At 43.2% G+C, this 15,725-nt stretch overlaps 1 protein-coding gene across 6 annotated transcripts in view; it reads left to right on the forward strand.

The window, feature by feature from the left end:
* The window catches only part of PRDM10 (PR/SET domain 10), a 78,941-nt gene that overhangs the window by 52,164 nt on the left and 11,052 nt on the right, over window positions 1–15,725 (forward strand). For all 6 annotated transcript variants that reach the window (XM_030538592.1, XM_030538597.1, XM_030538596.1 and 3 more), the window contains 6 exons: window positions 3,066–3,413; window positions 5,376–5,531; window positions 7,356–7,535; window positions 8,696–8,806; window positions 10,146–10,346; window positions 11,812–11,955. In XM_030538592.1, coding sequence (XP_030394452.1) covers window positions 3,066–3,413; window positions 5,376–5,531; window positions 7,356–7,535; window positions 8,696–8,806; window positions 10,146–10,346; window positions 11,812–11,955 — 1,140 coding nt within the window. The remainder of the gene's footprint in view (window positions 1–3,065; window positions 3,414–5,375; window positions 5,532–7,355; window positions 7,536–8,695; window positions 8,807–10,145; window positions 10,347–11,811; window positions 11,956–15,725) is intronic.

Here is a 15,725-nt window from a genome sequence, read left to right on the forward strand (position 1 = left end):
TTGCTGATCAATGGGTATCAGAGGGTGCGTCTGATTTGGTCTCTCAGGGGTCAGTCCTGGGTCTGGTATTGTTCAATATTTTCATTAATGACTTGGATAATGGAGTGGAGAGTATCTTATAAAATTTGCAGATGACACCAAGCTGGGAGGAATTGCAAGCACTTTGGAGGACAGGATCAGAATTCAAAATGACCATGACAAATTGCAGAAATTGATCTGAAATCAACAAGATGATGAAATTCAGTAAAAACAAGTGCAGAGTACTTCACTTAGAAAGGAAAAATCAAATGCATAATGACAAAATGGGGAAAAACTGGCTAGGTGGTAGTACTGCTAAATCTGGGGGTTATAGTGCATCAGAAATTGAATATGAATCAACAACGTGATGCAGTTGCAAAAAAGGCTATTCTCATTCTGGGGTGTGTGTTTAGGTGCGTTGCATGTAAGACACTGGAGGTAATTGTCCTGCTGTACTCGGCACTGGTGAGGCCTCCCCTGAAGCATTGTGTCCAGCGCTGAGTGCAACACTAGGAAAGATGTGGACAAATTGGAGAGAGTCTAGAGGACAGCAACAAAAATGATAAAAGGTTTAGAAAAGCTGACCTCTGAGGAAAGTTTAAAAAAACGGGGCATGTTTAGTCTTGAGAAAAGAAGACTGAGGGAGGACCTCATAACAGTCTTCAAATATGTTAAAGGCTGTTATAAAGAGAACGATGATCAATTGTTCCCCATGCCTTCTGAAGGTAGGACAAGAGGTAATGGGCTTAATCTGCAATAAGGTAGATTTAGGTTTGAATTAGGGACAACTTTCTAACTACAAGGGTAGTTAAGTTCTGGAATATGGTTCCAAGGAAGGCTGTGGAATCCCCAGCACTTGAGGATTTTAAGGACAGTTTGGACAAACACCTGACAGGGATGGTCTAGGGTTATTTGGTCCCTGCCTCAGTGTAGGGGGCTGGACTTGATGACAACAGACGTGTTGGCGCATAAGGTGCTACAGGACTCTTTGTCACTTTTTACAGTGTAAGAGTGACTCCCAACTCCAGTGAAGTCCATCATAAGGCACTCGGGATTTCAGCTAAATTAATCACTGGTGTCGCTGAACATTCCAAAATCCTCTAATTGTGACTAGACATTTTCCCTTGCCATGGGATGGTGTCTGAGATTACATGGGAAAAGGGAATTGTGTGTGTGTGTGTGTGTGTATGTAAAGTGTTTTGTAGTTTTCTATAAACAGTTGCTGTTACATTTTGCTTTTACTGGAAAGAGTGGACGGTTTCCTCCTTTACAGTTTAGACAGTGGAGAAAACCATTCAGATTCTCTTCATGTGTCTGTAGCCCAGTACTCCAGAATAACTTCCGAGGTACCTTCTAATTCTGACAGAGCAGCTTTGAACCCTGCCTCATCAGTATCTGCTGTTTGACACTGACTCAAGGGTAGCAGCGCATGCCAGCCAAGAAGTCCCAAAAATAAAGGAGAGTGGAGATGGTTTTAACCAGGGAATTTTGTTCTCTGTTTACTCTAAAGCATGCTGATAACAAGCATGTTCAAACACAGTGACTAGCAGCATTCTTGCCTTGTTTCTCTGACTAGCATGGATGTGGATTAAAAAAAAAAACAAAAATCAGAGAAGCTGAGTGGAAAGGAGACAACTGTAAACACTGGAAGGGAGATCCTGTCTTGATGGAGTGTAAAAATTCCTTAGATTTTAATAGCACTGTGAGAGAAATTGCTGAAGTCCCAGCCCTTTTCAGTCTTCTGCACTGTAATATGGGATTTCATATTTGTTAGTGTAATCTGCTCCCATATGCACTTCCAACCAGCATAAAAAGTCCCTGGCCACTACTGAAATGCAGGCCCACTGGGCAACCAACTATTTCCACAGGTTGCTAGTCCAGCTGTGACTGCTCCTACAGCAGACAGAGCAGAGATCAGGAGTTGAGCAGGGCTACGCTGGATTTGTCTACTTTAGAAGGCAGGAGAAGGAAAGAAACAGCAGTTATTAAATGTTATAGGAAAACTAGATCAAGGGAAAACAGACACTGAAAGAGGAGGCGAGAGAGAGAGAGAAGAAAACATATACAATAGAAAGAAAGAGAATGAAAGAAAGAAAAATGGAGTGAAGGAAAAGGGAAAGAGAAGGAAGCACGATAGCAGGAGATATATAGTAAGTTAATTTAAAAATATATATTTAATAGCGTTTAATGTCTAAACATTGTAATGAATAAAAATGCAATTAATTCTTGATTAGATTCATCAAATACCTTTGTTTGGCCCAGAAAGTTCCACCAAAGCTCTTACCAGAACTCTGTATGTGTTTCTCTGTTAGTGTGTTCACTTCTCTATTTCACTCACGAACACACACACAGTGTGCGTTTTTAAGGGTAGAATTGTGTGGGTTCCCCACAAGATATTACTTGTTGCTCTTGAAGCTGCCTATCTGGCCCTGCTGTAATGCTTCTGAAACTCCCATTCCTCTTTTTCAATAATACTGTGAAGGTTTAGGTTAGCACAGAGATCCACTTGATCCAGCCTTATTAGTTTGGGGCCATGCTAAACCACTGCTGTAGATCTCTCTGATTCTCCTTGATGCAGAAACCAACCCCCCTGAAAGCTGCAGATTCCCAGAGGCTCTCCTAACAGATAATGCATATGAGTAACTGAGAGATGCCTAAATGTGGTGGCTAATCAAATATAAATACACAGAGCCTTGTCCTGAGAAATCAGCTAGATGCCCAACACCTGGAGAGGGAAGAGTGAGTTTATGTTACAGAAAAATTATGTGTCAAAATGTGTTTAGAGCAGGGCACAGGGACTCAGGATTCCTCTGAGTTCCATTCCTGGCTCTGCCGCTATCTCACTGTGTGACCTTAGGCAAGTCGTGTAACCGCTCTCTGCCTCAGTTTCGCCATCTGTAGAATGGAAATCATACATTTTTACCTCAAAGGGGTCTTTTGAGATTTAACTACTCAATATCTTGACTCACTTACAATTGATAATACTTGTATGTAAAGTTTGTATGTGATAATAAACACTGATGTTCTTTCTTGGGTGTGTCTTTCAGAATGCTGCTCTTCAGCATCTGTTCATCCGAAAGTCCTTCCGTCCATTCAAATGCCTGCAATGTGGGAAGGCGTTCCGGGAGAAGGACAAGCTGGATCAGCACCTGCGATTCCACGGGCGGGAGGGGAACTGCCCTCTGACCTGTGACATCTGCAATAAGGGTTTTATCAACAGCGGCGCCCTGGAGAGTCACATGAAGTTCCACTTGGACCAGAAAACATATTCCTGTATTTTCTGTCCTGAGTCTTTTGACCGCTTGGACCTGCTCAAAGATCACGTGGCAGTCCACGTCAATGATGGCTATTTCACCTGCCCTACCTGTAAAAAGCGCTTTCCTGATTTTATCCAGGTGAGTGCCGTGCTGACCACAAGCAATGGCTTCCAGGTCTTTGGCACGTGTAATGCTTCTCAGTACTGTTTCCATTCAGGCCAGCTTATGCTGTAAGTCTGTATGCTCTTACAAGCTAAGAAGGATTAGTTTGTGGATGGGAAAACTGACAGCATTGCAGGAAGTGGTAACATTCATTTTGTAGATGGCACTTTTCCCTCTCGATCAGTAGTGACCCAATACCTCAGCATGGTGTAGTGTGGTTGGTGCAGTCTTTTGGACAACATGAACCAGCATTCTTGATCGTACATGGTTGTTTGAGATGCATGGCACAACAGGTTTTTCCCTCTTCCTGGAGGCAGTAGACATCAGAATGTACATTTGACCCTAACTGCTAAACTTACATATTAAAATGCATTATATATTTAAAATCCCATGGCTTTTTTTGGCAAGAGTAATGCTGTTGACTCCAGGGCAGCAATTCCAGAGCATTTCAGTATGTTCTGCTTCCATAAATTTCTCCTGTAGTTGAGTATATTCCGCTTCATTTTCACATTCCGTACAAGTAGCTGCGTTTGAGTGGTGGGTGATATAACTCCTTTGTGCAGTTTGTGGGGTCCTTCAAGATGAAAGACATTACAGAAATTTTAGAGTACTGTTTTCTTGCTTGGTGAGAAAAATGTAAACCTACCTTACGTACATTCATTACACTTAACATGAATAAAGAAGATGACATACATCTCACTAAGGTACCAGGACCTGAGACTAAACATGGAAATCCAGTTTCAAGTCAAGTGATAAATCCAGGAACTGATAGGCATTATCCAAAAGTTCAAAGAAGAAAAGATGTAGGGGGGATTATTAATACAATCCTCCACCACAAAATAATCCAGCCTCTTTTAACATGGAGCAGAAAAAAAATAAGCTAGTTACCTAAGCTATGACCATCTCCCCCATCAATTTTCCAGTTAAACTGATCTAGTAAGGGAAAAATTCCCAAATTCTTTCCACTTTTTCATATGCTGCTGTATGAATAATTAGGTCCAGTCACTCCTGCAATTAATAATCAGAAATCATGGTCTACTTCTCTGAGTAATTATTGTTGAGCAGATATAGATACCAAGTGGCTCCATGGTGCAGAAGGAAAATAAGAATTGTGTCAAAGACCCTGTTCTTTTCAGTGCTGGGATTTGGAATTCCAAGCCTTACTAGCTGTTTTATTAAAGATCTTGCTGTGCACCTGATGAGGCAGAGGACATTCCTAAAACATGCAAAGGAAACTGCATTCAGGAAGGTGTTCAAAATGAATCGCTCCCTACATTCCATGCATTCTGTAACTGCCACCTAATTGTTTCTGATCAAAAGGAATTAATCTATGTTCTCAAATTTCCTTCAAATGAAAGAAAGAGAGGGAATGAGCATCAGCTAACTGTGTAACTCGAAGATGTTGGTCTAGTAAAACCATTGCCACTACATCAGCCATCCTTTTTTATTGTCTTTAAAATACCCAGTCATGCAATTGCAGGTGCCTTCGAGAATCATTCCTAGGGATATCAGAGTGTCCATGCAGATCTGTAACAAAGATTATGAGGATTCATTCATTATGCTGTTAGCATCTGTTAAGCTATTATCAGGACCCCAAGTATTCTGATAAACCACGTCTTTCACGCTGAAGAATTGAGGTTTCCCTAGGACAGACTAGAGAACTCTTAAAAACTCTTTTGGCACATCTCCACATCTCCCAGATGTGCAGGAGAATAGGATTCCAAAGCACCACTAGGGAACTGCTTTGTCTAATGTTTTCTTGGAAACTGTTATTCAAGGCTGTTCAGTTTCTTGTGCTGATGGATTCTATCCAAAGAACAGAGCTTCAGTAATAACCAAGTCTCCCCCTGGTGTTCTGAGAGCTGCTGTGACAGTTCCATGGTCTGTTTGCTCCATATCTTGAGTGCCCTGAGTTTTCTCTGTGGTCTTCACTGCCAGGTGAAGAAGCATGTGCGCAGCTTCCATTCGGAAAAGATTTACCAGTGTACGGAATGCGAGAAGGCTTTCTGCCGTCCCGACAAGCTGCGGCTCCACATGCTGCGACACTCGGACCGCAAGGACTTCCTGTGCTCCACCTGTGGCAAGCAGTTCAAGGTAACGAATCTAATGGGCTGTGGTGTTCCCAAAGCGATACTGGAACAGCATTTTCTCCCTCCTTTGTCAGCAAGATTGTCCTCCCAGAAACAGAAGCAATCAGCACCTATAGACATGCTAGGTTGGCATGCAGATTGCATGCACTGTTCCATGCAGTGTGTGTGCTGCAGCATATGTTTTTGCCTTACTCTCTCTAGCCTGAGCAAACAATTCAGCTCTTGCTTATAATAAGCTTGTTAACACCAACGGGCAGGTCCATTCTCCTTCCATCCGCTTGTAGAGTCAATTTGTTGGATAGTGTTCCTGCAAAGTGCCACCAACATTGTGCTTCCCATTACTTGGTTTAGAAAATCTTTTTTACTGAGATCAGTGGACTAATATCCCAGACAAGCCACGAGAAATAAGTTATAAGTGGCTATGGAGATCTGATCCTAACGTTACAACTCTAAGTACAGAATAGAGGGAATTAAACTGCTGTAGAGATTTTTAAAGGGACTGTTTGAAACTGAACTGGACCGAAGGGGAGCAAAAATCTAATAAACACGTGTGAGAGTTTTCTGGTAAGATCCACACTACAATAGTGTTCTAAGTTGGGTCACCACAGCATGAAACTATAAGATGCTTCAGCCTCTGAAAAGTTAAGAAGAGTAGCAAAATGTGATCACAGCATCAAACTAGAAGGACAAATGAAACAATGGCATTCATGCTGCCTAGAGAAAGGATTATTTAGAGGAAAAGTGACAGAAATACTCTGCTCATGGGGGGGAAGTATTGTGTAATGGGCTCTGCCCAAGAGTTGGGACTCCAGACTTCCATTACCAGCTGTGGTCTTGGCTTATTGTGTGGCGTTGGGCAGGTCACTTTAATCTCTCTAGGCCTCAGTTTCCCCATCTGTAAAATGGGTGTAATAATATAGACCCTATGATGCCTCAGGAGGATAACAATGCCTGTAAAACATTTTGAGATGACAGCTGCTGCAAAAGTGCAAAATGTTACTATGTTGTTATAATTATAAAGCCTTTCACAGCATGGATAACATCAGCCCTAGTAGCTATTGTTACCATAATGCAGAGTGCAGGACAGAGGTGCATAAATGGAAAGGCTTGGGTGGAAAAAATGTACCACGAGAGTGGGCCACCTAGTGAGATTATTTTGAAGTAGGACTCCCACTGAAGTCGGGAAGATAGCTAAGAATGGATGCATGTGTATCTTTGCATTGAACAGAGCGAACTGCAGCTGCCCTCTGTTTTTTTCCCCTTGTGTTTCGCATGTGTTTGTGAAAAATGCCATAATTCAGGCCTGAGACCTCTGCCCAGATATAGCCGGTGGAGGTGCAAGCCTCGTCTCTGCCTTTGAGGGACTTTTTCTAGAGGTTGGGAGCAGGGGCGGGCTTGGCCTCCGCTGCTTAGTCAGCAGTTGGGCTCTAGCATCAAGGGTTACGTTTCGTGCCAACTTGTAGTCATGGGAACCCTTTGCCACTGGGAACTAGACTGAGACCTACCAGCTCATCTCTCAGAGACCAGTGAATTAGCATTAGCCAGGTAACTGCTTTCAGTGCCTGCCAGCCATAAACTTAGAAATGAAAGGTTCTGTAGCTTCTTACTGATCCAGTTCTCCAGTCAGCTTCTTTAATAATGAAGGTGCAGCCCACAGAAGCAAAAGTTCCCAGCATGCCGTGCTCCATCCATATCGTAGCAGCCTGCTCCACGTTGGAGATGACAGTTCCAAGAATGGACCTATCTGTGGTATGCATTTTGGCCACCCCTTTAACAAACAAATGCTGTAAAATTGATTTTTTTCCTCTCTGACTGTTGTCCTAAACAGAGGAAAGACAAGCTCCGGGAGCACATGCAAAGGATGCATAATCCAGAAAGAGAAGCTAAGCAAGCTGATCGAATCAGTCGCTCCAAAACCTTCAAGCCTCGGATAGCTTCCACCGACTACGAAAGCTTCATGTTCAAATGCCGACTGTGCATGATGGGCTTCCGGAGGAGAGGCATGTTGGTTAGTGTCCTGATGCTCTTGAGATCTCTGCCAATGAGCTTTTGTCAATTAGGAATGATTTGCTACATAAGATAGCTTTGTATTTAGCTTTAGTGAATAGTAAAGAAATGCCTGTAGATTTCAGGTGATTAGAACAGAGGAATGCTGAGAAAGAACTGCAGGAATTGTAGTTCTTACAAAGGGTCCTCTTTTTGTTTCTTTCCTTTCTTTTTTAGCTGTCCCCATGGTGTATAAGCATTGTGATGCATAATACAACCATCATAGTGCTGTCTGGGCACCAAGTTTGAGATTAGTAACACAATTGCATAGTCCAGATGGGACAGGGAGGCTCCACCGCTCAGTTTCCAGATGTTCCTGTATTATTTACTAGGAAGTTTGCTTTGTTCCTCTGTTCCCACTACTGTTTCTCTCTCTCTTCTCGTTTTTGGCTCCTTCCTGTGAGGGACCTCACCAGCCTTTGCCGCTGAAGGAAAGCTTGTGCAAACACATCTTTATTGCACACCACAGGGGCTCAGGGTGGTTGTGATCTCTGCTAATAAAGAGTTACACAGCCAGGGGGCTTCTGATGATAACACCTTGTTCCCAGCCCTCTGGGTTTGAGCCTCTTCTCATCTTATGTGGATCAGGCATGCACATTCTAGTATCTGCCCCACAAGAAATAAAATTCCACTTCGGGAAACTGTCCCTGTGAGATTAGTGGGGAAGGATGCTCAGTGCATTGGGAACCTTGGTATACACACAAACTGTAGTGCTGCCTGGAGCCAGCAAATTCTGGAGTAATGCGAAAAATCAGTCTGAATCAGACCCCCGCCTGGGTGTTCCATGGCACTGGCTCAAACAAAATTAAACTAGTGTGTATCAGGAACATTCACCAAAGGAAATTTGTATGAGTATATTGTTGCTTTTTCCAATAGCAAGTCTTTCAGCCACAGAAACTGAAAATGGGATGCAGGGTGACTAGGTTCACTTTCAGTAACTGACCACAATGGATGTGAACCCCAGTGCCATCAGATGAGCTGGGGTGTGTGTGTTCTGGTTAGCACTGTTTTGGTGGGGCACTGCACTGGCGAATCCATACTCCCCGTGACCAACAGTAGAGTCCATTGTTTAGCTTCCAGCTGTAACATACTCTCTTATTCTGATTTGTTTCTTTCTCTTAGGTGAATCATTTATCAAAGCGACATCCAGACATGAAAATAGAGGAGGTGCCAGAGCTAACATTGCCCATCATCAAACCCAACAGAGATTACTTCTGTCAGTACTGTGATAAGGTGTGTAAGGAAGTCACCAATCAAAGCAACAAGGAGTCCAGTGGCACTATAAAGACTAACGAATTTATTTGGGCATAAGCTTTTGTGGGTAAAAAACCCACTTCTTCAGATGTGTGGAGTGAAAATTACAGATACAGGCATAAATATACTGGCACATGAAGAGAAGGAAGTTATCTTACAAGTGGAGAACCAGTGTTGACAAGGCCAATTCAGTCAGGGTGGATGTGGTCCTCTCCCAATAATTGATGGGGAGGTGTCAATACCAAGAGAGGGAAAATTGCTTTGGTAGTGAGCCAGCCACTCCCAGTCCCTATTCAAGCCCAAATTAATGGTGTTAAGTTTGCAAATTAATTGTAGCTCTGCAATTTCTAATTAGGGAGTTGCACACTTTGTAGCTTCTGTAGGCTCAGCTTGTTTCACACACCACAAGCGCCTTGCATTGTTGGAGCCCACGTGACTAAAGGTCTGGTTTTCAGAGGTGCCATGAACCCGCAGTTTCTTTTGACTTCAGCTGGAGCTGTGGGTGCTCAGCATTTGTAAAAGGGAATTAGGCACCTATTTACCTTGAAGGATCTGGACCTAAGACCTTTTATTATGAGCTATCCACTTCTTAGCCACATTCCAGTAATTCCCAGTGCTCTGTGTAGTCTGCAGCTGCTTCTCCTTTACGTTTGGGTGCCTGCTTTTTCTGAGTATGACCCACTCATTGACCTCTCTTTCTGATATGGACTTCTATTTGTTCCATAATGTGATTCACTGATGCCTCCTATATGTGGTTTAGAAGAGCATCCCACTCCTTGCTGAATGTTTCTTTAGTTTTGTTTGGCTTGCTTCCTTTTTAGATTATTATAAAAGGTTACTTTGTTGTTTTTCTCTATAGCTCCTATAATGTGTCTAAAGAAACTAGACTTAAAACAGACTTGCTGATCCCTTATAGTTATTAAAGACCCAGTGATGCTTGAGCAAGAGTAGAGATGTTAATCCTAGTAGCCTAGGCAAATTCCAATTCTGGTGATTACATTCTGCCTCCCATGACATTGAATGTCAGTTGAATAGGGTTTTCCTCCTCAATTCCTGACCTAAGTAGTTGTATGGTGCTGGGTTTCTGTGCAGTGTCAAGTAGTTATTACATGCCATCCTGGAGATAGTTGTCTCACTAGCTGGTAAAGTGATATGTGTGTGTGTGTGAGAGAGAGAGAAACAACTATCATAAAATTGTTGTACAAATCCCTGTTAAAAGAGGCTTGTGAACTTTCTGGATGGAGACACACAAACTCTACCTGTTTGGGGCACTGCCATTGGCGTTAGGCTGCTTTCATTCAAAAATTTTGACCCACAGGTGTACAAGAGTGCCAGCAAACGCAAAGCTCATATTCTGAAGAACCATCCCGGTGCTGAGCTACCTCCGAGTATCCGGAAACTGCGCCCAGCGGGACCGGGAGAGCCAGACCCCATGCTGAGTACTCACACCCAGCTCACGGGCACAATAGCCACTCCACCAGTCTGTTGTCTTCACTGTTCCAAACAGTACAGCAGTAAGGTACTGTGAATGTCTCCTTGCCTTAGAACAGAGCCCCTCCCTAGTGACGTTCCGCCACAGCTCTTGCATTGGTCAATCCAGGGGTTCAGCCCTTTCATCATGAATCAGACAACAGATTTCAAGATAACAGAGTACTAACAATGTGAACACAGTTTACTTGATTTACAAAGAAAGGAAGTGTTTAGTGGTTAGATTAGGGAACTGGTTGTCAGGATTCCTGGGTTCCATTCCAAGCTCTGCCACTGATTTGCTGCGTGATTTCTACCAGCGTAGGTTAAACACTTCCCCCAGGCACAAATTCCTTCCTTGCCCTTGGTATCGCTGCCACCACCAAGTGATTTAAACAAACATTCAGAGAGGGCCACTTGGAGCCCTACCTCCCCAAAATATTCCCCCAAGCCACTACACCTCCCTTTCCTGGGGAGGGTTGAGAATAATATCCTAACCAACTGGTTACAAAATGAGCACAGATCTACCCCCCTACGTCTTTAGAACACTGGAAAACAATTAGGTTCTTAAAGCAACTTACCCAACATTTTTAAATACATTTTTATCTGCTTGAGTGTCAGGGCTTGTCTATATGTGGAGATTGACCAGAATAGCTATTGTGGAATACGCTCTTAGAGAATACCTTCCCATGTAGACACTCTTATTACAGAATAAAAGTGTTTACACAGAGTGTTATTCCAGAATAGTTATAACACTTTAAATTCAGACCCTACCATATTCCAGAAAAACATCCCTTAGCCAAAGGAGATAATACTTATCCCCTTCCTGGGTACATGAGTTTAAAAGAGTTTTTTTTTCCTTTTCCAGGGTTGAGTCCTGATGAATTCCTGGTTTTCTAGGAGCAGGCCTTGCATGGTACAAGCAGAGCTTTTGCTCCCAGTATTTCCTGCTTTTTAAACACTGGCAGACGGATTTTCCAAAGTGTGCTCTCATTTTGTATGCCTCTAATTTTGGATGGTCACTTGAGACATCTTGGGCCTGACTTTCAGAGCTGCTGAGCATTCACAGCCCCACTTGAAGACAATGGTTGTTGCAGGTGCTGAGCACCTGTCAAAATCAGGCACAACGTGTCCCAAGTTGGACACCCAAACTCTGAGGTACCCAAAATCAGGGCCACTTCTGTGAATTTTGTCCATAGGTTTTTCAAAACTCTCCCCTTAGGTTTCTTTTGGTGGGTCTTTTTTTATGAGATGGGTAGTAAAGAGAGGAACGACAGAGTCAGAGACAGAAGAGACTTTCTGCGCTCTTCTGAACGAGTACTGAAAACATTTGACTGTGTGGGGAAGATTGGTCCATGGGGCCATGAAATTTGAGAGGCAAAAGCTGATCATCAGGCCAGTCTAATTAATATGGACTCCATGGTCTTTGTGTTTTCTCACTGGTGACCTGAGCTTTGTGTGGTCTGAGGAATCTCGCTGGCCGTCTCCCTAACCCTCTTCTCTGCATCCGTCCACAGACCAAGATGGTACAACACATTCGCAAGAAGCACCCTGAGTTTGCTCAGCTCCCTAACACGATACACACGCCTTTGGCAGCAGCCGTCATCAGTTCCACCCCTGCAGTTTTAACCACTGACAGCACCACCGGAGAGACCGTTGTGGTAAGAATGCAAAGGATGGTAATCCAGGCCATCTGAGTGAAACAGTTAGATGTCCTAGATCATAATTATTATTAGCATTTGCTTGGCTCCCACCACTTTGGTATTACAAGGCTTATGTCGAGACATTCCCACAGATCACTTCTACATATGAATCTTTGCACTTTACTGTTGTTCCTCTAGAGGTTCTGTATTTCCCTGTTTGAAGATCTAAAGATTTGCTCACTAGCCTTACCCCATCCTCTCCTGTCCTCACTCCCCATATGTTATGGATGCCAGATGGTATTTTTGGAAAAAAAAACCTATGTGATTGAGGAGCACAAGTGCCAGCAAAAGTCAATGGCACTTGTGCTCCTAAATCACTTTAGCACCTTGGAAAATCTCATGTTCCGTCCTAATGGTGAAGGACTGGATGAAACTCCCTTTAGTGCTAGTCAAAGCCACCCCTTAATCATTTGGGTGGGGTGTTATTTGAGTGATCTGAGCTCCCTCCATCACCACTGGTGAAGCATGCTGCCTCCACAACACTCCCAACTCCCAAGGCAGTGATTGGCAGAGACCAGAAAATTGTTCTTGTCTCCCCTGAATGGCAAAGGACCAACCTCCAGCAAAATTTAAAAAATGTCATCCACACTTTAAACTTTATTTCAAGACTGTTCACTGAAACTGTAAGTAACCGTGACCAGAGTGTGCTTGAGAGGGCAAACTCATCCATAATTATTATTATTTATATTACCATAGCACTTAGGGGCCATAGTCAGAGACGAGAACCTTATTGTGCTAGGCACAGTACTAACAGAAAATGTCCCTGATACTTCTGGCTCAATACATCAGATTAACCAAGTGTTAATTGTTTCTTCATGTTCAGTAAATACAATAGCACAGAGCAGCACTACTTCACTTAGATAGGTAGGATAGCTGGAATATATTTGGAGAAAAGATTATTCAACCTGGAAACACAGACCAAGCTCCTGGAAGAACAAAATTTCTGCTTCTATAAAGAATAATTCTGAGCTTGTGGATACAATTTTTTGTTTATTTATTTATTGTTTATTCTATTATGATAACACCTAAGAATACCAAACAGGATCTGGGCCTGTTGTGCTCAATGGCTGTATAAACACAAAGCAAAGAGCAGTTTTCAGCTTCATTACAATGTCACATTCTAGTATTTGAGCATTTAGATCTGCATTAAGATGTGTAAATTGTGCACTTATGTGCCTAACTGAAGCTCCCATATGCTGGAATAGGACTTTCTAGATAGAGCTCTTGATGCACACGTTTGCGCTGATACGTGAATAAAAATGCTACAATCGCAAGGAGCAGAACTTCCTCTTTATTTTTGTATCACCTGAAAATACTATTGTAGAAATCATTTTCTGATTGACAGGGCTGGTACAAGCAGAGAAAAACGAACAGCCACTTTGCATCCTGCTTTTTGGGGGAATATGAATCCCAGGCAAGATCTGTAACTCATGCAGCAGCCTTATCTGCTTCTTCAGCAGCTGGACCAGATGAGGAATAAACTCATCTCTGGCTGCCTAGGACCTTCTCTTGCTTGGCAGTCCTGTAGATCATAAGGATGGCACTTACCATTCAGTTCAGTTATGCCAACAGGAAGGTTTTCAGAATGTTCCAAAGACGAACGGTTACATTTCCGAGCTGCGAATCCAGATCTCTTTTGGCTTGTGAATGAAGATGGTAACAGTGTGATGTTGGCACATGGGGTTTCTCTGCACATGGCTGAGTGAGGCTAAGGCTGAATTAAGTGGGGCACTGAGGATCACCAAACATAGGTCCTGTAGCTGGGACTGGCTGGAACTAAGTTTGGAACCCACTAGCATAGGCAGCAAGAGTCAGTGTAGAGCTTCAGCCTTTGATTTCTGAGCCAGAAGCTGTTTAGTTTCTGATCAGCATTACTTGATCTAAAGCAGAATGGGCACAATGCCAATCACAGAGGCACTCTCCACAGTGCCAGGCAGCATGAGGAATCTTGACCACCACTTTGGAAGTTTCTGAATTCCCCTGCTTCCCTTCTATGTAGAGGGAAGAATGGAACTATTAGGTCCCTCAGCCTATTGCAAGGCAAGAATTAAATCCCTGCACTCCAACAGCTAGGGAAGAGAGAAGGGAGATGGAATCCTTGTTCCCAGGAGCCCGGGGTGGAAAAGTGTAGAGATGTGATGACAATCTTGTGAAACTACATCTGTACAAAATAGCAAGACTACTGGCAAACACTAAATGGATTAAAAACTGGCTAACTGATAGGTCTGAAAATGTAACTGTAAATGAAGAATTGTCATCGGTCAGGTCTGTTTCCAGTGGTGTCCCACAGGGATCAGTTCCTGGCCCTACACTATTTAACGTCTTTATCAATGACCTGAATAAAAACCATAAAATCATTATTGATCAAGTTTGCAGATGACACTAAAATTGAAGCTGTGGTAAATAATGAAGAGGACAGGTTAATGTTTCAATGTGACCTAGATGCTTGGTAAACTGGGCACAAGCAAACAATATGTGTTTTAATTTGGTTAAGTGTAAATGTATACATCTGGGAACAAAGAATATAGTGCAGGCCGTTTTAACAGGATAGGGGACTCTGTCCTGGGAAGCAGTGCCTCTAAAAGATTTGAGGGATAAATTAGCTGAACATGAGCTCCCAATGTGACTCTGTGGCCAAAAGAGCTAATGCGATCCTGGGATGCATAAAGGGGACTCTTAAATAGGAGTAGAGACATTATTTTGCCTCTGTATTTGGCACTGATGTGACTGCTGCTGAAATCCTTTGTCCGGTTCTGGTTCCCACAATTGAAGAAGGATGTTGATAAATTGGAGAGGGTTCAGAGGAGAGCCAAGAGAATGTTTAAAGGACTTGGAAATATGCATTATAATGATAGACTACAAGAGCTCGTATGCAGCATTGTTGTAGCTGTGTTGGTCCCAAGATATTAGAGAGAGACAAGGTGCGTGAGGTAATATCTTTAATTGGACACTTCTGTTGCTCAGAGAGACAAGCTTTCGAGTTACACAGAGCTCTTCTTCAGCTCTGTATAAGCTTGAAAGCTTGTCTCTCTCACCAATGGAAGTTGGCCCAATAAAAGATATTACCTCACCCACCTTGTCTCTCAAAGAGTTCTGTTTAGCTTAACAAAGAGGTGGTTAAGGGGTGACTTGATCACAGTCTGTAAGTAGCTGCATGGGGAACCATATTTCATAACTGGCTGTTCAATCTAGCAGGGAAAGGCATAACACAATCCAGTGGCTGGAGGTTGAAGCTGGAAAAATTCAGAGTGGAAATAAGGCATAAACAGTGAGAATAATTAACCATTTGAACAATTTATCAAGGGTCATGGTGGATTCTCCATCGTGGGAAATTTTTAAATCAGCACTGCATGTTTTTCTAATTAATCTGGGGCAGGTCTCTAGCCTGTGTTAGATGGGAGGCCAAACTAGATGATCCCAGTGCTCCCTTCTGGCCTGAGGGCTTGGCTACACTTGAAACTCCAAAGCGCTGCCGCGGGAGTGCTTCCGCGGCAGCGCTTTGAAGTGCGAGTGTGGTCACGGCGTCAGTGCTGGGAGAGAGCTCTCTCAGCGCTGGACGTACTCCACCTCCTCATGGGGATTAGCTTGCAGCGCTGGGGCACTGTTTACACTGGTGCTTTGCAGCGCTGTAACTTGCTGCACTCTGGGGGTGTATTTTTTCACACCCCTGAGCGAGAAAGTTGCAGCGCTGTAAAGCGCCAGTGTAGCCAAGGCCTTAGACTCTATGA

Source organism: Gopherus evgoodei, chromosome 19 (genome assembly GCF_007399415.2).
Source record: "Gopherus evgoodei ecotype Sinaloan lineage chromosome 19, rGopEvg1_v1.p, whole genome shotgun sequence".
Taxonomy (NCBI): Eukaryota; Metazoa; Chordata; order Testudines; family Testudinidae; genus Gopherus; species Gopherus evgoodei.